The sequence below is a fragment of the Colletotrichum gloeosporioides genome (assembly GCF_011800055.1).
Source record: "Colletotrichum gloeosporioides strain Lc1 chromosome Unknown consensus_84, whole genome shotgun sequence".
Lineage (NCBI taxonomy): Eukaryota > Fungi > Ascomycota > Sordariomycetes > Glomerellales > Glomerellaceae > Colletotrichum > Colletotrichum gloeosporioides.
The window spans coordinates 573283-594572 of NW_025544729.1; the positions used below are offsets into that span (position 1 = coordinate 573283).

The 21290-nt window shown below is 55.5% G+C and overlaps 8 protein-coding genes across 8 annotated transcripts; 2 read left to right on the plus strand and 6 right to left on the minus strand.

The window, feature by feature from the left end:
* Window positions 1-276: 276 nt before the first annotated feature.
* On the plus strand, window positions 277-2821 carry GCG54_00002226 (Ribosome biogenesis protein tsr1; the record flags this gene model as incomplete). Its single annotated transcript, XM_045402322.1, has 2 exons — window positions 277-385; window positions 486-2821. 2 exons carry the CDS (start codon window positions 277-279, stop codon window positions 2819-2821), a joined length of 2445 nt encoding a protein of 814 aa, XP_045258684.1.
* Window positions 2822-3018: 197 nt separating this feature from the next.
* Window positions 3019-4002, minus strand: GCG54_00002227 (putative urease accessory protein ureG-like; the record flags this gene model as incomplete). Its single annotated transcript, XM_045402323.1, has 2 exons — window positions 3019-3658; window positions 3815-4002. The coding sequence occupies 2 exons, from the start codon at window positions 4000-4002 to the stop codon at window positions 3019-3021; spliced, it is 828 nt and encodes a 275-aa protein (XP_045258685.1).
* Window positions 4003-4523: 521 nt separating this feature from the next.
* On the minus strand, window positions 4524-5104 carry GCG54_00002228 (Type 1 phosphatases regulator YPI1; the record flags this gene model as incomplete). Its single annotated transcript, XM_045402324.1, has 2 exons — window positions 4524-4849; window positions 4906-5104. 2 exons carry the CDS (start codon window positions 5102-5104, stop codon window positions 4524-4526), a joined length of 525 nt encoding a protein of 174 aa, XP_045258686.1.
* Window positions 5105-5903: 799 nt separating this feature from the next.
* GCG54_00002229 (uncharacterized protein) lies at window positions 5904-8124 on the minus strand (the record flags this gene model as incomplete). Its single annotated transcript, XM_045402325.1, has 2 exons — window positions 5904-7549; window positions 7599-8124. 2 exons carry the CDS (start codon window positions 8122-8124, stop codon window positions 5904-5906), a joined length of 2172 nt encoding a protein of 723 aa, XP_045258687.1.
* A 309-nt stretch (window positions 8125-8433) lies between these two features.
* GCG54_00002230 (uncharacterized protein) lies at window positions 8434-9251 on the plus strand (the record flags this gene model as incomplete). Its single annotated transcript, XM_045402326.1, has 3 exons — window positions 8434-8472; window positions 8620-8726; window positions 8810-9251. The coding sequence occupies 3 exons, from the start codon at window positions 8434-8436 to the stop codon at window positions 9249-9251; spliced, it is 588 nt and encodes a 195-aa protein (XP_045258688.1).
* A 396-nt stretch (window positions 9252-9647) lies between these two features.
* Window positions 9648-13301, minus strand: GCG54_00002231 (putative E3 ubiquitin-protein ligase mug30; the record flags this gene model as incomplete). Its single annotated transcript, XM_045402327.1, has 2 exons — window positions 9648-10570; window positions 10619-13301. The coding sequence occupies 2 exons, from the start codon at window positions 13299-13301 to the stop codon at window positions 9648-9650; spliced, it is 3606 nt and encodes a 1201-aa protein (XP_045258689.1).
* A 2655-nt stretch (window positions 13302-15956) lies between these two features.
* On the minus strand, window positions 15957-16802 carry GCG54_00002232 (uncharacterized protein; the record flags this gene model as incomplete). The annotated part of the gene is made up of 2 exons (XM_045402328.1): window positions 15957-16638; window positions 16723-16802. The coding sequence occupies 2 exons, from the start codon at window positions 16800-16802 to the stop codon at window positions 15957-15959; spliced, it is 762 nt and encodes a 253-aa protein (XP_045258690.1).
* Window positions 16803-19034: 2232 nt separating this feature from the next.
* GCG54_00002233 (D-arabinitol dehydrogenase 1) lies at window positions 19035-20661 on the minus strand (the record flags this gene model as incomplete). Its single annotated transcript, XM_045402329.1, has 9 exons — window positions 19035-19192; window positions 19241-19338; window positions 19393-19658; window positions 19732-19935; window positions 20004-20108; window positions 20172-20255; window positions 20306-20310; window positions 20397-20500; window positions 20627-20661. The coding sequence occupies 9 exons, from the start codon at window positions 20659-20661 to the stop codon at window positions 19035-19037; spliced, it is 1059 nt and encodes a 352-aa protein (XP_045258691.1).
* Window positions 20662-21290: the final 629 nt, after the last annotated feature.

The following is a 21290-nucleotide window of genomic DNA, read 5'->3' on the forward strand; positions in this document are numbered from 1 at the left end:
TTATCTTATCGAGTCTCTTTCCTCGCACTGACATTCCACTGTCGGTGACGGCACCCAATTGGCGCAGACATTTTTAATGGGGCTTATCGATAGCGCACAAGTGCACTGGAATTTTTCGAACAACCCCGCCATCACAGGCGCAAAACCGAAATTCGAGTTCAAATTCGGGGTCGCCTTGAGTGCTGTCACACCGATTTTCCCAGTCGTCGTGCGAGCAAACTTGCGCCCAAACTGGCTTCATTACCTTTCCGATTCAAGGCTGGAGGCGACGGCAACATGTCTGCCTCGGTGAGTCACTCTCATCGACCAACCACCAAGCAAGTCAACAAGTCCTTCAAGTCAGGCAAGCATGCATCCAAGGGTGCGCTGAGGGACGCCGCCAAAGGTTCGCCAATCCCCAATATTTCTCCCCGCACAAAAGTTGCGCTCAAGTGGTGTTTTTGGACGCAAGAACATATAAAAAACTGACACTTCTCTCTAAATAGGCAGACTCGGAGGCGAGCGCGGCCAGCGAAAGACACCCCACCAGCAAGTCATGTCCAAGTTCGACCGAAGAAACCAGGCCAAGCAGCGCCAGATTGCGAAGCGCAAGGAGCATTTGGAGGAGACGTCGATTTTTGCCGGAAAGGATGGAGCCCCCAGAACTGTCGCTGTTGTGCCCCTGTGCAAGGACGGCAACGCCGCGACCGCCATCAAGCAGTTGAACAGCAGTCTGGATATCGAGGCCGAGGTGTTGGAGACGCCGTTCCGAGTTCCGGTCGACCGTTTCAAGCAGAAGTTGCAGTACATCCCCCTCAAGCGCGACTTGAATGCTGTTCTGGACGCCACCCGGGTCGCCGACTTCGTGGTGGTCATGCTCTCAGCTGACATCGAGGTGGACGACCTCGGTGAGCTGATGCTGCGTGGTCTGGAGAGCCAGGGTCTGTCGACACTCTTCACCGTTGTCTACGGCTTGGACAAGATTGAGCCGGCGAAGCAGAAGACGTCGACTCTCGCCTCTCTCAAGTCATACATAACCCACTTCCACCCTGAGCAGGAGAAGCTCTACAGCCTGGAGAATAGGCAAGAATGCTCCAACCTAATGCGCTCTCTCTGTAACACCACACCGAAGGGCGTCAGGTGGCGCGAGGACAGGAGTTGGCTGTTGGCCGAGGAGATCAAGTTCCCCAACTCGGGCCTTGACTCGACTGTTGTTACCGGTATTGTGAGAGGAAGAGGCCTGAAGGCCAACCGTTTGATCCAGCTTGGCGACTATGGCACATTCCAGATCGAAAAGATCACTTCTGCGCCTTTGCCGAAGCAGACTAAGAAGGGCGAGATGGCGGTGGAGGAAGACGAGGCGGAGCAAGTTCTTGATACCCCCGATGAAGACCAGGACGACCTGGCTGAGCTGGCGCCCGACGCCGTGATGGATGATGATGAGATGGAGGACAACGAGCCTCCCGCGATCAAGAAGGGCGTGTTGCTTGACGACCACCACTACTTCTCCGACGATGACGGAGAGGAGAACAACAGGCTAAAGACCAGAGTCCCCAAGGGAACGTCCAACTACCAAGCGGCGTGGTACCTCGGCGACGACGTGTCCGACGATGGATCGGACATGGAAGATTTCGAGATGCAGGACGAGAACAGCGAGGAGGATGAAGCACGCCCTGAAGACGGCTTCGAGGGCTACGCACCAAAGGAGCCCACCGAGGCTGCCCCCTCAGAATACGGCGGAAAGTCAGAAATGTTCATCGAGCCCGATGAGGAGGAGGACGCCAAGGGCCTGGCGGCCTACCGCGCCAGGAAGAGCGATGAAGTCGAAGAAGACAAGGAGTTCCCCGACGAGATCGAGTTGCACCCCAACGTGCTCGCTCGTGAGCGTCTCCAAAGATACAGAGGTCTTAAGTCCCTGCGCACGAGTGAGTGGGTTCAGGACGAGGACAAGGCTTTCGAGCCGGAAGAATGGCGCAAGCTGCTCCAGATCCCCGACTACCAGGCTTCCCGCTCCCGTACCACCCGCGAGGCTCTTGTTGGCGGTGTTGCTCCCGGCACGCGCGTCCACGTTCACCTCAGGGGCGTTCCGGCGACATTTGAGAAGTCCTATGACCCCAGCCGGCCAGTTACTCTGTTCTCTCTCCTGCGCCACGAGCAGAAGAAGACGGCTGTCAACTACCTCATCAACCTCAGCGCTGACTACCACCGCTCCATTAAGGCCAAGGAGGAGCTCGTCGTGCAGTGCGGACCTCGTCGCTTCACCATCAAGCCTGTCTTCTCCCAGCCGGGCAACACCCCCAACGACGTCCACAAGTTCTGTCGGTATCTCCACCCCGGCCAGTCCGCCGTTGCCACATTCATGGGTCCCCTCACATGGGGTGCCGTGCCAGTGCTCTTCTTCAAGCGCTCTGAGCCAGTGGCCGAGGGCTCGGAGGAGGCGGAGAACGAGTCGACCATCGGACTCACTCTCATCGCCACGGGTACCGCTCTGCCGCCTTCGACGAACCGCGTCATTGCCAAGCGTGTCATCCTCACCGGTCACCCGTACCACATCCACAAGAAGATCGTCACGATCCGCTACATGTTCTTCAACCGCGAGGACGTTGAGTGGTTTAAGGCTTTGCCATTGTGGACGAAGCGTGGCCGCAGCGGTTTCGTTAAGGAGCCACTCGGTACCCACGGATACTTCAAGGCGACGTTTGATGGCCGCATCAACCCGCAGGACTCCATCGGTGTCAGTCTGTATAAGCGGGTGTGGCCTCGTAACGCTATCCCCATTGAGGGACCTCTTCTCGAGGCTGGTGCTGGCCAGTCCGAGGAGGGCGATGTGATGATGGAATGAAGGAACAAACAAAAAAAAGCTCATGACATGGATATATCATAAAAAAAGGCTCCGGGAAAAATATAGATATTAGCAGTAACGTCGGCTGTAGATACAGGCCTGATGCCAATGCCGGAGTTCAAGGTTCATATTACTTTTCACCCCCTTTTCGACAGGCTGAATGAATGATCAACTTCCCACGCTTCTCGCCCCCCTTTTTACGCATTGAGAGTGTCCAGCCCCTCCGTCGGCCTGGGTCCGCCAACCGACTTGCGCTGCTCCTCCGCGCCTGCAGCCTTCCATGCGCTGATGATGAGGTTGACAATGTGATCAACGCCAACATTCTTCTTGACCTGCGCGAAGACAGTCGGGCCTCCCTCGCGCATCTTGCGCGCGTCCCTCTCCATGACACCCAGGTCCGCACCGACAATCTCGGCCAGATCCGTCTTGTTCACGATCAACAAATCACTCTGGGTGATACCCGGACCGCCCTTGCGGGGGATTTTGTCGCCCCCAGAAACGTCGATCACGTAAATGATGTAGTCAGCCAGCTCGCGCGAGTAGTTGGCTGCCAGGTTGTCGCCTCCGGACTCGATCAACAGCAGATCGGTATCGAACTCGCGGTGCAGGTCCTCAAGGGCGGCGAGGTTTGCAGAGATGTCCTCGCGCACGGCGGCGTGAGGGCAGCCGCCGGTCTCGATGGCGCGGATGCGCGGGGCGGGGAGGGCCTTGTGGCGGGTGAGGAACTCGGCGTCCTCGCGGGTGAAGATGTCGTTTGTGACAGCGGCGATGTTGTACTTTTCGCGGAGGGCGTTGCAGAGGGCGAGCATCAGGGCAGTCTTTCCGGAGCCAACGGGTCTTGAGTCTGGTTAGCGCAAGGTCTTGCGTATTTCAGTGGAACAGCTCATTGGTGTGGATGGCTTGAGAGGAGTCCCATCGTCATTTCCAGGAAGGGAAAGGTGCTGAGCGGTTTTCAAGCTCCAGAATCACTTAAGTCTGCGTAGATTGACTTACCCTCCAATACCGATGGTAAAAGCTCTGTCGGCCCAGGTTCTGCCTTCGACGATGGGCATTTCGCGACCAAGGTAGCTTCCGGGACCGTCGAGGATCTCATGGGAGTGACCGTGTTCCTGAGCGTTGAAGCCTCCGTCGTGGGAGTGGGAGTGACCGGCAGGGCCATCGTGGGAGTGTGTGTGAGACATGGCGGGTGCAATTGGGTTGTAAAGAAGACAAGGGAGATATGGACAATTGGGTATACTACGATTTGAAGAAGATAAGTTCGTCCGGAGAGCTTCAACTGGAGGGGTTGTGGGAGGTTTAAGGGTCGCGGGGTCAGTGAGCTTATCGATAAAGGTACCTATCTCAGTGGGTAAGGCGAAGTGGGATGCGATTTCCCCCACGGCCGCCGCCGGCCATGCTGCGGGGATAGCCTAGCGCCCGTCGCCGTTGCGACCAGCATGAAGAATGCCATGTACCTATTTGCGACCAGACGGAACAGGAATTTATAGGATCTTTCATGAAGCTACACCCATATGTTGGAGGGAAACCTTGTAAACCACCTCAACTTCGTGTACTAGGTAGACTCAGAAGCCTCTACGTGAATACTTCTAGCGTATATCCTCTTAATCTCGCTCGCCCTCACCAGGGGCGGTGTGCCTGTAAGTCATGAGAACCAACCCAACGCCAACAAATGCATGCAAAACAGTAATCATGGACGCTTCAGTCAAGCCTTTGACTGCGGCTCCCTGTTCCCCTCGCCCGCTTCGTCTCTGGGCTTGGGCGGCTTCGGCACTCTCTCGTATGCGTTGGGACTCGGTCTCCTCTTCTGCTTGTGGTCGCGGTCGGCTTTCCTACCGTGGCTATGACCATCATGATCGTCGCAGTCGTGATTCTTCTTCTTGTTACTCTTTCCCTTACCCTTGTGGTCGGCGGAGGGTATCCTCCTCCTGCCACCGTCGTCGGAATCGGAGTCTGAGTCTGAAGAAGAATCGGAAGACGACTCATCGCTGGATTCGTCGACACCTTTGGGACGGTGGTAGATGCAGCAGACTATTGACAAACTATCAGCGATTGAATATGCGCAGAGAAAGGCGGCGCAGGCTTACCTTTTGAGCTCTTGCGTCCAAGACCCTCATTGTCGACAACGTCCTCCGCCCACCTCACCGACGGCCTGGAGGGCGCATGCGCACCCCTCAGTCGCAAGATCGCCTGCGTACCAGTCCGGCTCTGGGTATTCGTCGTCTCCGTCTGCGTTTGCGACGGGCCAGGAGTCGAGCGCTGTTGTGGATCTTGCACGGCCGCCATGTTCGCCGTGTGGTGACAGAAAGACAAGTCGGTGTGTGTGGTTGGTCGTGTGCCGTTAAATGAGGCGTTCCGCACCAATAAATCTTCAGTCAGATTACCCCGCGGAAATTTCTCGAATGGCAGAATGCGCTGCAGCACTGAGTCGTAGTGTTGCTGCGGTTTCGTGCCTGAGAGTCAAAAGCTGCGTGGATCTGTCGCGGTGAGGAGGATCGAAGATATTCAGGGGTCGTCGTGGTTTGTAATTGGTGTTTGGGGGAGGCTCTAGAACATTGGCCTGCGAAAGAAGGTGGGATGCTTTTTTGTTATTTTTCTGGCATGCAGCTGAAAGTCCATGGTACCCCACGTCATTCACTGGCCCCACATCGGAGGTACACCCGGTCCAGCCGCCCGATGGCACGCCGGGGTCGTCAACTTCCGGAACCGGGGGTGTCAACGGTCCGGGCCGATATGTTAACAGTAGCTTTTCTTCGTCGTTGGTATTGAAAGCAGGCTGAAACATTGATGGAATTACAATCGCTGATTCCGAGGGCAGTTGATGTCATGATGATATTTCTGGGCTCATCTCATACAGTCGATGTAGTCGAGTGTCTTTGCTAAACAATCGGCGTTACAACTACCCGTGTTTCCTTTACTGCCACGGCCAAACTGCCTATAGCTTGCGTGGTCCCTGTCATCGTCACTTGGTTACACAGCCCTTTTCCAATCAACACATCAATCATACAATGAACTTTCGTTATTCATGTCTTCAGATGATGTACATGGAGTGATGATGTACAGAATATGCTACAATTACACAGCGCTACGACGCAGCAGCAGCCCTCTTGGCCTGCTTCGCCGCCTTCTTCGCACCCTTCATACTCTTACGAGGACGGGCCTTGATGTCCTTCTTGGGCGGCTTGTTGATCAGCCACGCGTTCATGGGAAGACGCTCGCCAATGAACTTGCCCTCGGGGGAATAGACCTCGATAACGGGCCAATTCGGCTCCGGCTTCTCGGGCTCTGCGGCGGCCTTGGGCTTCTCCTTCAACACGGCATGCTGCTCTGCTGCCTGTTCCATTTTGAGAAATGGATCAGTAGCCTCAGCTTCAGGTTCGGGTTCAGACTCCTCCAGAGACTCCTGCTCGGATTCCTTGGGGAACGAGGACATCCCGTCGAACAGGTGCCTCGTCCGCACCTGTGCTACGATCTCGATCCAGCCGCAGCCTTCGATGAGGATGTCGGTGGCCAGGACACGCCACGGGAGGTCCTCGACCTTCATGTTGCCAACGTCCTTGCGAGTCAGAGGGCCAGAGCGCTCCTTGGTCACATCATGACTGAGCTTGAAGGTTCCGGCAAGCTTGATTGTCTCACCGGTACCTTGGACAGTGAGCTTTTCCACCTTGAGGGGCGCCTCTCGCGTCTCCGCTTGGAACTCGATGGCCTTTTCGGTGGAGGTCTTGTGTTCCGGGAGAGGTGTGAAGTTGTATGCAAGGAAGACCAGACCGGGAGTCTTCGGGGTGATGCGAATCAGACCGCCGCCGAGGATGAGAGACTGTTTGGTGTTTAGGCTATGCTGCTGCGGCTTGATTCTTGACTCCATGACCAGGGACGACCTGTGTTCAGGCTTCACGTAGTTCTCCAGGTTCGAACGAGCAACACCAGGAAGATCAATCAGCTCGCCCTTTCCGTTGCCGAAGGGTATGCGGATGGGAGATGCCGTAGTGCCAGGGAGAGCTGAAACCGTAGGCATCTCTGGGTAGTTGGTCTCTGGTCGAACGGGCGGCAACATGGACGTCTCATCCAGGCGCATGTCGTCTTCCACATCTTCCGTCACATACCGCTCATTCGGACCGTCCTCCTCTTTCGCGAAAAGGGAAATGTTGATCGGGGTTTTCAGGGAGATGCCGGCGGTGGTACCCTTGGGAAACACAGCATCGAACAGCTGGCTCTTCCCGACATTGACTTTACCAACCATCCACCCAGCCCCTCCACGTTTATAAATCTTGTCCTTGAGCGGCTTGGTCCACCATCCCCTCTTCGCGCTGACACAGCTCACGTTACCGAGCGTGACGAGCTTTCCGAACTTGCCCAAGGAGCGGCGAAGCACCTCGCGCATGTACGGCATCATCTTGTCCACCATCTCCGCCTGTGGCGCGAGCAGATCTGACCGGGTAATGACAAAGTCTATGTTGAACATGCGATCCCTGTAGTACCGGCCCGCCTTGTTCCTACGGTTGCGATGCTTGAGGTTGGCGTCGAGGAGCATGTGCAGCTTCGGCATGAACGACATGGGAAAGTCGGCGGCATCGATAATGTGGTAGATGTAGTTCTTCTTGAACGGCGACTCTTCGATCGTCTCGCGCAGGGAGTCTACGCTCGGGTGGTAGATGGGTTCGCCCTCGTGGTGGTGGACGAGTCTGTGGCATCGGTCGCAGAGCGGCACTCTCCAAGACGTCGGCCCTTTGACTACGCCGCGTTAGCAGATGTCCATCTCAAGCTTCCAAGCAACACATACCGGGCCTGTTCGACTCCAATTCCTCCCCATAGCGCAAAGAGCGAGGATCAAGTCCCAGCTCCTTAAGCTTCTCCTCGCCCAGATTCTGCAGTGCCGCTTCAACAACCGCGTCCTCCTCTTGCGCTTCCCTACTAGCCTTTTCTTCCTCCATGGTGACGTATTCACGTACCGCCCTCCTTTTCAGATCGTAGTAACCAGCCTGTCCAGGCTCAGCCGTTTGGCTGAGTGCCCCGCACCCACTGCATATCAAGGGCAGGTTCTTGGCCAGGACGTGCGCAGACTCGTCGACCGGCGGTTTCGCGAGAATTTGTTGGGGTGTGAGCTCGATCGCAGGGACCATCTCGTTATGCACGCATCTTTGCTGCCTGTAGGGGAGCCTTCGATGCGCATCTGCCGGCGCAAAACTGTGTCGCGTGCTAGCTACGCTGAGGCTTGGGCAGAGGTACACTGGCACCTCAGCCAGAGCGGCCCGGTCGCCAATGCTCAGCGCGCTACGAAGCCATCTCGAAGACAGCGCGCGATGCATACTCGTCCAGGAAAGCAATCACCCGGAAAAGAAAATTGCATGTATCAACGAGTTCGGAGTGTTTCCCGCCAGACTTCTCGCATTCGAACCCCCCAGCTCAAAAATTCATGTAGATCCCGGTCCAAGCTTGGGCGATAAGCACCCCAACTTTTTTCTTATCCGGATAATCCCGGCCCGTTTCAACGCAAGGGTCGCAGCAATTTTCCAGAATCTCGACCACGCGACTAAGAGATCGAGGTCCTGAGCTGGGTGAAGCAGTAGTTCCTCTAGGTAGTAAAATATCTGGAGACTTCTCAGACAGCCGCCAAGATGGTCAACGTAGGAAAGAGATGGCATGCTCTCAGAGCTGTAAGTCTTGGAAATTTCAGGATTTTACTCCTTCGCAAAACTACTTGAAAATGAAGCTAACAGTCTGAATAGAAGGTACATATGATCGCTCGAGAACCCGATTTACGATCCCCGAATGGCTCGAATTGACACGAAAACCTATTGCAGATTCTTTCGGTACGCCACGGCCCAGGCGCCGCCATCCTCCCTCCCAATGTCACAAGGATACACATGGAGTTCGCCAAGACCATGGAAGGCGGCCACATGGGCCCCAGGTCCGTCAACCCTCACCGTACCCCTTCATGCTCACCGGCACATGAGACGGCTCGTATGAACAGATACTGATACCGCAGTACAGGAAGTTCTGGCAGAACATGCTCCGTCGCTTAAAGTACCACAACCCCGCCGTCCCCATGATCGTGAACCGCAAAGCCACAAACGAGGGCGCCGCCATGCTGCACATCTACTTCAGCAAGGGCGCACCCATCGACCCCGCAACGCTACCCCAGAACCCCTCCTCCGCCATGGACGGAAGCAAAGCCCCAGAACCCACAGAGAACGAACGTGTCGTCAAGCTCGACATCAAGGACAAGCGCTCCGAAGAGATCCTGGAGCGCTTCATCGCCGAGGCTGAGGCCACTCCCGTAACCCCGACCGACGAGGAGTTGCGGGAGATGGAAGAGGTGGAGAAGTTGCGCGCCAAGGGAGAGAAGGATCGGGTCGCCAATGCAAAGATCCGCGAGGAGGCGAAGAAGCAGAAGGCGATGTTGGACAAGGCGCGTGCCGAGGTTGCCGCATAAGCCCACGAAGGAAGGTGCGAGGAGGAAAATGTATGAATACCATGTACAAAATGTACCAAAAAGAATCTCTACATGGACCGGGGGCTCCATGCACAGCTTCATGATTGACATACACCTGGCATGAGGGGCTCTGGTAACTGTGCTATGGACACAGAGATGGGTAGTGACGACAAAGAAAAGTCTTGTTTTGTTCATTGTAAAGTAATGAGAGCTGACGCCCATGTACATCCAAGAAGAGGCCGGAGCCAAACCAAAAAGAGACCCGACAGGCTGCGAGCCGGTGTGAATCTTGCTGCCACCCTATCTAGATGCATTTCAATGCCCTCAGACGGCTTCGGAGCCGTTGTCTGTAACTCCGGATGCTAATGATTTCTGTGTCGTTGACGCGTGATACAATTATTTCAGTCCAAAGCCCTCGCTCTCGTAGACAGCAGTCCATAACATTTGTTCCAGTCTCTCCCTGGACCCGTAGCGCCGCAAGGACAACATGTTAAAGCATGTTCGGGCAATGGGATACCTGTTCTCATCTTCGCCCAAACACGTTATCTTGATGGGAAGCAGAGCAGCTCCCATTGCCGGCACTCGATCAGTGCCCGTAATAAAGGAGAGCAGTTTCCTCTGCTCGTCCGGTGTCGCCTCCTTGAAGGTTTCCCAAAACCAGCCAACGACAGGTTCGACACCGTCAGGAGTCTTGGTCCCCCAATTGTCGTACTCGGCCACACCTCTGAGAGCATCCACGTCGAGTGCTGTGTCTGAGCCTCTCACCAACAATTCAATTTCCTCCGGCCTGAACAGCGAGAGGGCGTTGCCTCCACAGACAGTGTAGAAACCACGCTTGAACGGCTCGAATTGGCGTGTGACTGCTGTCTCAAGCAGGTAGCGAACATAGAGACTCACGTACTCCCATTTGTTGGCGTTGGTCACTGCCTTTCTCTCTCCGCCTGGGCAGAGAGGTACTTGGGTAATGATCCCGTACTTCTCGACATCGACAACAAAGTCGAGCTGGAAAGTTTCCTCAACATCGCCGTCAAACTCTAGCAATTGGCGTAGTCCCGCCGCTAGTCGTGGTCGGTATTCTGCGAGATCCTCCAGGGTGTAATTCATATTTGGTCGCGGATGGGCGGAAGGTCCGGTTGAAGAGCTGGGCGCTGACGCAAGAAGCTTGCGGAAAGCGAAAGGTGGCAATGCCACGTCCAGGATAGTCGAGTTGTAGATGGCCAGACCCATAACGACGCCCACCAGGAAATATTGGTCAGAGGTCTCGAAGGAGTTGGGGTTGAAGTAGCAGAACTGTGAGTCCTCGTCGTAGATGAACATGCCTACGCAGATGTCAGACAAGTACTGAGAAGATACAGGACAAAACCTACCATGGTCAGGATTGAACACCTCCCGGACGAGGAGTAGGAACCATTCTTTTTTCAGACCACCGGCATCGAGGCCTTCCTCGCCCTTAAAAACGATGCGCAACCCCTTCTTGATGTCTTCGCTACCGCTTCCAATGACTTCGCTCACCGCCTTCAGGCTATCATCCACGAGGCACTCTCTTCGAACATCAAGCACTAGAAACTGAGTGACAGCCCTCCGCGTCATGATGCTGTCAAAGAAGGCATCCCGAGCTTTCGTCATTTGCTGTCTGCGGGCATCATGCTCTAGAATCTGAGATTTCGCCCACATGCTCAACAGGAACGGGTACTGGCAGAAAGAGAACCGGCCCCGCTTCGATTCCCAAGCCTCGAATTCGGCCACTAGGTCGGTGTAGTCAATCATGGTGTTGTAAAAGTCGCTCGTCGGAATGATTTGCCCGTGCGCCTGAATGCCGCCTCTGTGGGTGGTGCTACTGGAGGTGCTTGCCGTCTGATCTGGCCGTCGAATATGCGTCATGTTATTGGCCGCAAATATGAGAGCCAAAACCCGCGCGGCAGCTTTGATCTGCCAGTCTTCGTTGTAAACCATCTTCTTCTGTTGCTCCTTTTGTTTCTTTGAAGGAGCATTTTGAGTTCCCAGCGCCGCGTGAAGCGAGGCGGCTGAGTGGTGGCCGGCACTCATGTTCGGAATCAACCCAGCGGTGATGTCCACCCTGACTTCCTGTTTCTTCTCATTCTGTCGAATGAGCCTGTATGTCAAAAAGCCAGCGGCCAAGTCTTTGGCTTTGATAAATCTGGACTCTGTATACCGTGCGAACCAAGTAATGAGATGGTTTTGACAGGTGTTTGACGAATTTGATATCAAGCCTAAAATTCGTTTGATGATGACGGAATGTTGTCCCGAAACAGGTCCAGTCTTCACAGCCGAGCCTTCTTGCTTGGGCACGTCGGGTCTTCTCGTCTCCTTCCGACGCCCTTGTCCCTGGAAAGTGTTTGGCTCGCCGTGCAGGAGCGGGTTTTCCAAGACGATGAGGAGGAATCGCAGGTCCTCGGGGTCTGTCATAGGGCGACCAGGTCGTTTCAACAGATTCTCCGTGGCTTTCAGGAGCGCTCTATGAGTATGCTCCTGTCCGTGAAGTAGCTGAGACTCCAAAGCTCGCAGTTCCGTGGCCGACAAAGGGTCCGGTACTGGCGTCCCCGGCTCGGCACCGGCCCCTGCCTCTCGGTTCATCTCTTCATAGACGGCCATCCAAGACTCAGCTGCGTTGAGTATCGTTCGATACCATTCAGCTACTTCGTTCCACTCAACCTGCGCAGAGCGAGGCGTGACGAAAGATGGCGTCTCATCAATCCGATGTGAAGCCGACCTCTTATGCCGTGCCCCACTTTGACTCTGACTCTGACTGCCTGTCCACCATGTTCCGTTCTCGGCAAAGTCTCCCAGCAGAAGCAGTTTAGGATCGAGGTCAATAATGGGGGTCTCACTGTACTGCTCCGGATGCCTCGGCTCGGGTCGTGGAAGGGAAGGTCGTCTTTGAGCAGACTCACTACCTGACCGAACTGCCGGGGCTGGGCGACGAGACAAGAAGGACGAATTCACACAATGGAATGAGTTGAAGCAGGTCATGATGTAGTCCTCAAGAGGCTTGAAGATTCTCTTCGGATCATCAGCTTGCCAACATCTCGGGTCCGCCGGCCGGGGTCCACTAGCCTCGGCCGCGAGTTGCCGCATGGAGGGAGGCCGTTCTGGATATGAAGAGGAGAAGGATCTGGACGGTGGGGGCGCTCGTTGCGGGTTTGGGTGCAGCGTGGGCTGTTCTGGGAAAAGGTAGGCCGGTCTGTTGTCGTGACTGTTCTGCCGCCTGTGAAGTCCGGGGCCCATTGGTCTCGAGGTGCATGGGCGGTCGCCATTGTCCGCGTGGCTAGGGGCCAGGTGCTTCTCGAGAACTTCGCGGCGCTCATCTTCAAAGCTCGAGGTCCTCCTAATGGCTCTCGTCAGGTGGTTGCGAATGCATTGCCGGATCAGTCTCTTAGTCTGGTCGAGGGAAATGGGTCTGGCCTCGTATCGGTCGGCAGGGCGGGGAGGTTGCTTCTGGGGCGAGGTTGAATCCTGGGACGGGCGCTGAAGCCATTTGGGACCAGCGTTGGCCCTCGCTTGCTGATCGGGAGGGAGGTCATTAATGGTGAGGCACACGGTGCATTTGAAGACCCTCAGGTCGCGCGGCCAGCGCACCAGGGAACCGCAAGTCATGCAGTTACCTGTAGCAAAGTCTCTGCTGCCGCCATCTCTGCTGCCGTTGGCACCGCCTCGCTTGTGTGTGTTTTTCTGCGTGTTCCCCAATGATTTGGTCATGACGGGCGCATCATCGGAGTCAGAGTCGGTCTCGTAGGTCGTCGGTTCAGGGCGCTTCTTTTTGGAGAACAGCGCTGGAAAGGGGTGGCTCATGGATCGGGAATGGGTCGGTCGCCGCGGACGTCTGGGGTGGAAGTCGGATTCGGAAGAGCTCTCGTCGGCGGCATGCAGTTGGGAATTATCCAAAAGCACATAGTCTGGCAGTCGTCCAAGCTGGCCAGGCGGTGCAGTTAAAGAGGAGGGGCTGTGTATCCGGGAGATAACATCGGCGGAAGGTCGACGGAGAGGAGGAGGACGAGGAGGTGGAGCATGACGTTGCGACCAAGGAGCCATATTTGCGGGCGAGGTCCAGATCGTCGTCTAATGTCTGCGACGGCAGGAGCATTGGGGCCTCTGCAAGCAGCAAATCGGCATGCGCGCAGCGGGCTGGGTGTATAAACGAAGGGACGAATAAACGAAACAGGACAGGGAAGGCAAGGTTTTCATTAAATTGTTAAAACCAACCAAGCATTCAAGCCAGGTAGGCAGGAACTTGGGAAGGACACTGCAAACTGACTGGGACCTGACCTGCGGCACACGCGCACACGGGCAAAGACGTGGAACGGCAACAGGCAGATGACCTGGACGTAAAAGTGGGATGGGATGTTCGGGACGGGGGAGCAGGAGGAGCAGCTGAAGAGCTGAAGCTGGAGCTGCCGAGTGTGCGCCTTCAGTCGGTAGGCATTCCTAAATGGCTGGCGGAGTAGGGATGTAATACATAGTAATAGCCAGGCAAAGGTCGCAGCAGGGAGGCTCTGCACCTGCTTCTTGTCTCGTCCAATGTTGTTGTGTGTAAGTCAACGTCGGATCGTCAGGTCGGCTGAGACAGGCCGCTCTGCAGGAGGAAGATGGTTTGCGATACAAGTAGGGATCTTTGCTGCAGGCGCAAAGGCAAGGAGGAATTTCCCGATGCGCCAGCTACAGGATTGCTGCAACGGGCTGGAATTAGCTTGAAGGCCATAACATGATTAGAAGCGCCATCGCGGACGGCCAAGTGACCTTATTCCGCAGAGAGTGCTTAAACACATCGTTGGAGTCGTTTGTTTGTTGTTGGCTACTGCAGGACCAGAGCACTTAGGCAGGGCAGCTAATGGAACTGACCCCTTTGGTGTCCCAGCCAACAATTTGCGCGGCGCACGCGGGCATCAGGCCAGACGGTGACAGTGACAGTGCAGTCAGTGTGTTGCATCTAAGAGCATGCATTCATTCGGATGTACCGTAGTGTTGTTGTTGCTTCTCCTCCTTCTACCTGACGATGCTTACAGAGTCCTTCCATCGAGCTTCCCGTCCCCTTCCAAGTCCGTCCGTCGCCGTCCCTCGTCCGAGTCCTATTCTCCATATTACGTCTCAAATAATCCGTACCCCCGTGAGATGACGGCTTTATGCAGACGGATGTACATGGCATCAGACACAGAGCAGCCCGGGTCCTGAGCTGGACAATGGACATCCGAAGACGCGGCAGTCTCCCGATACAAGACACAGTTCAAACAGTTGGCCCTGGATTGCCCACTCCCTGCTGGTTGCTGGCTGCTGCTGGGCGGAAAAGGTGAAATGTTCTGGTAAGGTGCCCCAGCCAGGCGCATCATCTCGTATTCAGATGCTGGGCGCGCAGTCCCCAGGGCGAGCGAATCATCGCAACACCTGGGCCGAAATATTACCCAACCGGCCCCCCCGCGACTCAGCGTGGCTGGCTGGCTGTGCGCAGCTCCCAATGAACCTCCCTGTCACATCCCTAGCACCACAACAACATCACACACAATGGGGCCCTGATGCCTCATTAACAAGGTGCCTGGTCAGGTCTGTCCCTTTCTTGGAGCGCCTTGCATACATCGCATGAACTGCTAAACACCCTCGTGTAATTAGAGTCTCCAGAAACACCAAACACCACGCGAACCGCGTCTGTCAACGTCGACAGGAAGAAAAAAAAAAGTCTGGACCCTGTGGAGCGATAAGAAATGCTGCAATTTCCATATCGTCCCCCCTTGTCACCCTCAAATGTTTTTTCTGTTAATCAGGGTCCTGGCCTACCACCTTAGCAGGGATCTTCGGGACTCAAGGCGACCTTCCGCAGGTCAGGTCGCCTCGCCTCATCCTCTGCCCGGCCCCAAGCATTGGTCCCAGGCTCCCAGCAGGTCCTCCCCAACCCGGCGAGGGGCATCATCGTTCAGTGTAACCCCAACCCAAACCACCGCCGAGACCTGCAATTCCGTCTGCAGGGGGGCCTCTCGCTGCAGGGCGCTTTACCTCCCGCTAGCACTCGGTGGGTGCACTGCACGCTAGTGGCCCAAGGTCGCACTTCCCCGCAAGCCGGAGGACGGCCGGTTTGTTCCTCTTGCCCCAATTCCTTCCCGACAGCTGTGCCAAGCTCCAGTGTCCTCCTGCCTGTCGTGGGTCCCCGTTTCGTCCTGATGACTGGCGCCGATTGGGTCCTTGCTCTTACACCTTCAACTTCATCCCCAGCAGCAACGGACTTCATTCACGCAACACACTGCCTCGGCCGTTTCAGCAACCTGCCTCACCCGCGAATACGCTTTTCAACATCCCAAGCCCAGAAAATGCCCGTCACCGCCCGTCGACTGGGGTCTTCCACGTCCGTTGGGAAAGCTTCAAAGAGCACCGGCCACAACTGTTCCCCGCTGACGTCAAGCGTCGTCTGTCAGGTCATTACGCAACGCTCGCCGGCAGCGAATGCTGTTTGCGAACGAAGGCACAAAGACTGATCGCAACGCGATCGATTGTTGCTCATGACCATGACCACTGCCACGGACAGAGTCCGTTGGGCTGGCCTTGAATATTTCGGTTTTGGTTGACAGCTTGATCGAGCGCTGAGCACGAGTTTTACGATCGCGGTCACAATTCATGTGCACAATGCTGAATCTGAAAATGGTCGTATTCTCATTCGCTCATAAAATCAGTGGTCTCTACTCAACGACGTGTCTCGCCGGTTATCTACTGAAGCATCTGAGAGAATTGCGGGGTTATCGAGAAGGGGCAGTTGATGTTCTTGATCGTCTCATCGCACCAGTTCTTCTCCTGTGTGCCGAGACCCACCATCACGGCCTTGTCGGATGGCTTGGTTCCCTTCTTCAGGGTGCCCTCCATTGTGACCTCGAACTCGCCCCGGACAATCTTCAAGTCTCCCTTCAGCTCTGCCAGAACCTCGCCGCTGCCTTGATTACGCAGCTCGAACATGCTAATGCCGTGGTCAATCTCGAGCGGGCTGGGGTTGTAGACCTTCATCGTGTTGGCGAATCCGCTGCCGCGAGGCGATGAGTTGACCTGTGCGATCTTGGGGCCCTTCATGCCCACGATGTGCACGTCCTTTGCGTACTTGACCTTTGCTGACAGACCAAGCGCCTTGATTGTGCAGTCACCGTTGTCGAGTCTCAGGATCAACTCATCGTCGCACATGATGGCCTTGACGAAGGCCATGAAAGCGCTGCGGTCAATGATCTTGATAGTCTGGTCTGTGACGACGACTAGCGTGCCGCTCGACTTGGTCTTGACCTCGGGCAGGTCCAGCTTGCCAAAGACGCCGCCGTTGTACATCATGTCGACGGTCATGGGCTGCATGGTGGCGCCCATCGGTCCAGTACCCGTGACCTTACTCTCGATGGTCATGACGAAGGAACTGCAGAGTTGATAATCAGCACGACCGCAAAAAAAAAAAAAAAATCCCACGCCAACTTCGCGATTGAAGGAAGATTTGGCTTACTCCTCCGTCGGCTGGGAGATCTTGATCAACTCCACCTCCAGCTTGGAGCGGTTCAAGATAGCTTGGGTGATGGCATCCATGTTGATTGATTGGTCTGTTTGTTGGTATGTGGGCTCTTTAGAGTGATGACGACGGACTGATGTAATAGAGTATGAGTGCTTGCTGATTGTTGATTGAGATTGCTGCTAATTGTTTGGTTCCAGAACAAAAAGATGGCCAGAGGAACACGAAGCTTATATACTATCATCCCAATTATATGGCGGTCATTGTTCCAGCGACGCCAGAACACATGCAGCTTCAGCTGCCATGTGCCGGAAGCTGCCACAGCTTGCTTTGTGCCTCGGAACTTGCAGTCTGTCTCCAACAACCCACCTTCACAACGCGCTGGTTCGCATAGCTTTTCGCATAGCTACCCTGCCACCCAAACAGAGACAGGCAGGGTCCCGGGAAGCAATATTATGGGACGAAGACAATCCAAAAAATTCAATCCAACAAAAATTGATGTGGCGGTAGCAGTAGGTAAACAAACGGGACCGGTCGCTTATGCGGCGGGCCAGATCGATCGTCGACCGAGCACCTACCAGATCCTCCTTCCCCAAATCCCTAAACGGCAATTCCCTGTGCGTTGAAACACCATTACGGCAGAGAAGACCCGCCAAGTGACCAAGGGCAGGCGCAGCCAGCCCACGCACCGCACCCGCAACCGCACCCGCACTCGCACAGCTGACTGTTCGTCCACGACTCCGTCAAGCAAGCAGGCGACGAGCCCAACCTTGCCTTGCCTCTGCTACGTTCGCTTGGACGTCCCGTTTCGGGAAGCATAGTCGCTTGTTGTTTACCCGCCCTTTCTTCCTCCTCTACAGCCTCGAACCCCGGACCCGCGCCTCGGCCGGCGGCAGTCTCAGCGGCAGACCTACAGCAGAAGCAGTATCAGCGGCAGAGCAAAGGAGAGAGCGAAACCTCCTCAGGGGGGAGGCTGTGTGCCGATACGATGGATATCTCCGGCCTGCAACTCAGCCGTCGGGGAGAATTGACCTGACTCGAGAGAGAGAATGTGGGTTAATAGGTGATAGCCAGAAGTGAAGCATAATTTGGCCAACGTCTTGGGCTATGCATGGCCCTTCGGTGGCGCACCCCGTTGTGCGGGGAAGGCATGTCGAATCTCGGTACGCTACGTTGAAGATGTTGTGTGCATGTGCTTTTGGTCGGTTCAAACTCTGTGGGTGGATGGCCGTCGCGAGAGGAGGCGGGGGAGGATCATGGATTGGCGAAGTCACGCAGTTTAACGCAAGCAAGGCAAGACTTCTGGTAGGGATGGCGGGGTTTTACAACGCAGTATTCGAGGCGGGGAAAGAATGGGTGGTGGGTTAACGAGGGGGATTGGGTGCGTTGGCATTCAGCAAGACTGGATGGCTGCCATGCGGAGTAGAGAGTTGCGTAGATTCTCGTCATCTTTTGCTTTTGTGCCTTGGAAGGTGGACTTGGGCCAAAAAGTCAATCTGGCTTGGGTGGACGGGAAACGGCCATTGATAACGACATTGGAGCCTGCAGTGTGCTTTTGCAGCACCTTAAGAAGAGATGGACGATGAGCCAATGAAACAGGTCTCCAAATGGAGACGATCGGTGCAGTCAGCTTGGTGCAGAAATGAGTTCATGGCGCTGATACTTCAGATTGACACCTAGGCCGTGTGTCGTAATAATTGGCAGTATTCGTAAAGGAATACCCAGTGACATTGATCTCGGCACAAGGGACGACGAAGACGACGAAGGCACAGAAAATACGAAATCGACATCCTGTCATCACACTCATAGAATCAACAAGCCAAATGGCCAAGATGTGTTTCATCGCTCATCAATTCTCTCGAGAGCAGCAGGCTACAGAATGAAAGACTAACAACAACCATACTTTTGTCACCGTCGCCAGCTTTCAGAATCCTCTCTCTCAACTCCGCAACCGCCTGAAACCGTGAACCCACACCGTCATCAACATCATCAATCATGCGCAACAACACCTCACTGCGCCACGACCTCCAGGTCAACAACAACAACAACAACAACGTCAACCGTCCGTCCACCCGCCCTACAACCGTCCCATCAACCTCGGCCCCTGACTCCGATCCGATGCTTGTCTAAGTAAGGTAACGTTATGAGATGAGCCAGATAAAGAGACCTTGTTCTTTTTTGAATGTGTGCGTGAACAATAGCAGGGCAACAACGACACTCCACGAAGGGTAAATGGTATTTGGCGTATTGTTTTTTTCTGTGCTTGTGTTTTTTGCATTGGTGCTTAGTGGCATGCGACTCGCACAAGCTTACACTCCGGTGGCATCGTCGAAGACGATAGCAGCCTTGATGGCGCTCTTGTTGCGGATAGACTCGAGAGCCTCGCCGAACTGCTCGAGCTTGAAGGTCTTGTTGACGATGCCCTTGGTGCGGACCTTGCCGGAGTCGAGGTAGTCGATGGTGGCGGCTGGGGACTTGTTAGTAAGAATTTTAGAAGTGGCAGAAGACGACGTACGGAACATGTAGGTTTCGGAGAAGGATCCGAGAATGGTGATCTCGTCGCCGAAGATCTTGGAAGGAGGCCAAGAGACACGGGCGGAGTCGGAGTAGACACTAGACGTATGATTAGCCATTGTGTTGCCAGAGCATACGATTGGAAGCACTCACCCGTAGACGACGAGCTTGCCGCCGCGACGGACGTAGTTGATGGCGTCCTCGAGAATCTTGACGGAACCAGTGGCCTCAACAACGACGTCAAAACCGTACGGGTGGTCCTTCTTGAGCTGGGCGAACTGTGCCTCGGGCTCCTTGCGAGAGAGCTCAATGTAGTGGTCGGCGGCGTCGAGGCTCTTGGCAAGGTCCATCTTGAGACCCTGGGGAGCGGCGATGGTGACGTTGCAGCCACCGTTGTGGCGCATGAGCTGGGCAAGCATCTATCACACACACAAAAAGTCAGGAACAAAAGTTCGGCCGGTTTGTCACGGAGCTCCGTCCGAGCGGACTTACAAGACCGGTGGGGCCGGCGCCGAACATCAGAACGCTGGATCCCAGGCGGGGGCGGATCTTGTCCAGGCCGTGGCAGGCGCAGGAAGCGGGCTCGAGGAGGGTGGCATCGACGTCGTTGAGGTTGTGAATCTTGAAGACCTTGCCGGCGGGGTACGCGCAGTATTCGGCGAAGCCACCGTTCATGGTGACACCATGGGCCTCGAACTGGAGGGGTGGGAAGCATGTCAATGTGCGGGTTCCGGCGCCGTGTAAGTGGGAAAGTGGGGCCGTACCTTCTCGCAGAGCAGCAGCTCTCCGCGGCGGCAGTAGAAGCACTCATTGCAGAGTTCGGAGTTGTCGGCAGCGACGCGGTCGCCAACCTTGAAGTCCTTGACTTTCTGTTTGTGGCGTCTTAGTGTGAGTCCTTGGGGGTTGTTCAATGATTTTGGCGAGGTACGTACGGGTCCAACAGCGGCGACAACACCGACGGTCTCGTGGCCAGGGATCAAGGGGAACTTGGCAATGAACTCGCCCTCGTGGATGTGCTGCGGCGCGTGTCAATGTCGAATCTCTAGGCTCGGCGAGGAAATCTTACCAAGTCTATGGCCAGCTGTTAGCTTTGAGGGTCCTCAATGGCGTCCTATAATCATGCGTTGAAGGTGAGGGAAATGCGCAAAAGTACTGACCAGTGCCACAAACACCGCAAGCCCGAACCTTGACCAGGACGTCATTCTCGCGGAGCTCTGGGAGAGGAACCTGGACAATTGACCAATCCTCAGGCTTCTCGTATCTGGGTGAGGGGTCAGCCGATCGCCGATGGAGGGGTAAAATGATGCTCAGTGAGCCAAGTTGCAAGGGACGCGAGGGGTCGTCGAGAGCTCTAGAAACTGTTTATCGATCTGGGGAAGAAGCATACCGGAGAGCCTTCATCTGCTTGGGGAGGTTCGACATTTTGAAGGCTGTGTTTGTGCGTTGGGTTGTATTTGGGTTTCTGGAGAGATCAGTTACTCGAAGTTGGATCAGTAGCCCATCGACGTGTAAGTACGAAGGGCTAGCTAGGGCTAGCTAGGAGAGGAGAGCACCAACATACAGAAAAGCTCACGACAGAAGAGGAGGGGGACGGTGAATAGGAGCTTGAGAGTGAATTCTAAGTAATTGAGGAGGTGGCAGCAGCATCTTATATAGCAGCGTCATCAACAAGCCCGCGTTCTGGGCAGCGCGGGGAATGGGCGCATCTTGGGATGGAGAGGGGGGGGGGGGCAGGCAAGCCAGGGTCCATGGTCTGCGTGTCTGAGTTCAGGGTTCCGACATCTCGACGCTCCCTGGGATCGAGCCGGCGAGGCTCGCCAGTCTACACCAGGTGCACTTTTTGGAGTAAAAGGACCAATATGCTGTGGTACCTATGCTTTGCGCCATGAGGTAGAAGTAGTGGGATGGCTTCTAGCTGCATCCCGCATCCACAATCCACATATCCACCTCCGCGTCTGCGCATGCATCGCCCACGGCCCCTCGTCCAGCTCCACGTACCACCCGGCCACCTTATGATCATACCTAGTACATACACGAAGCGGCATGCCATG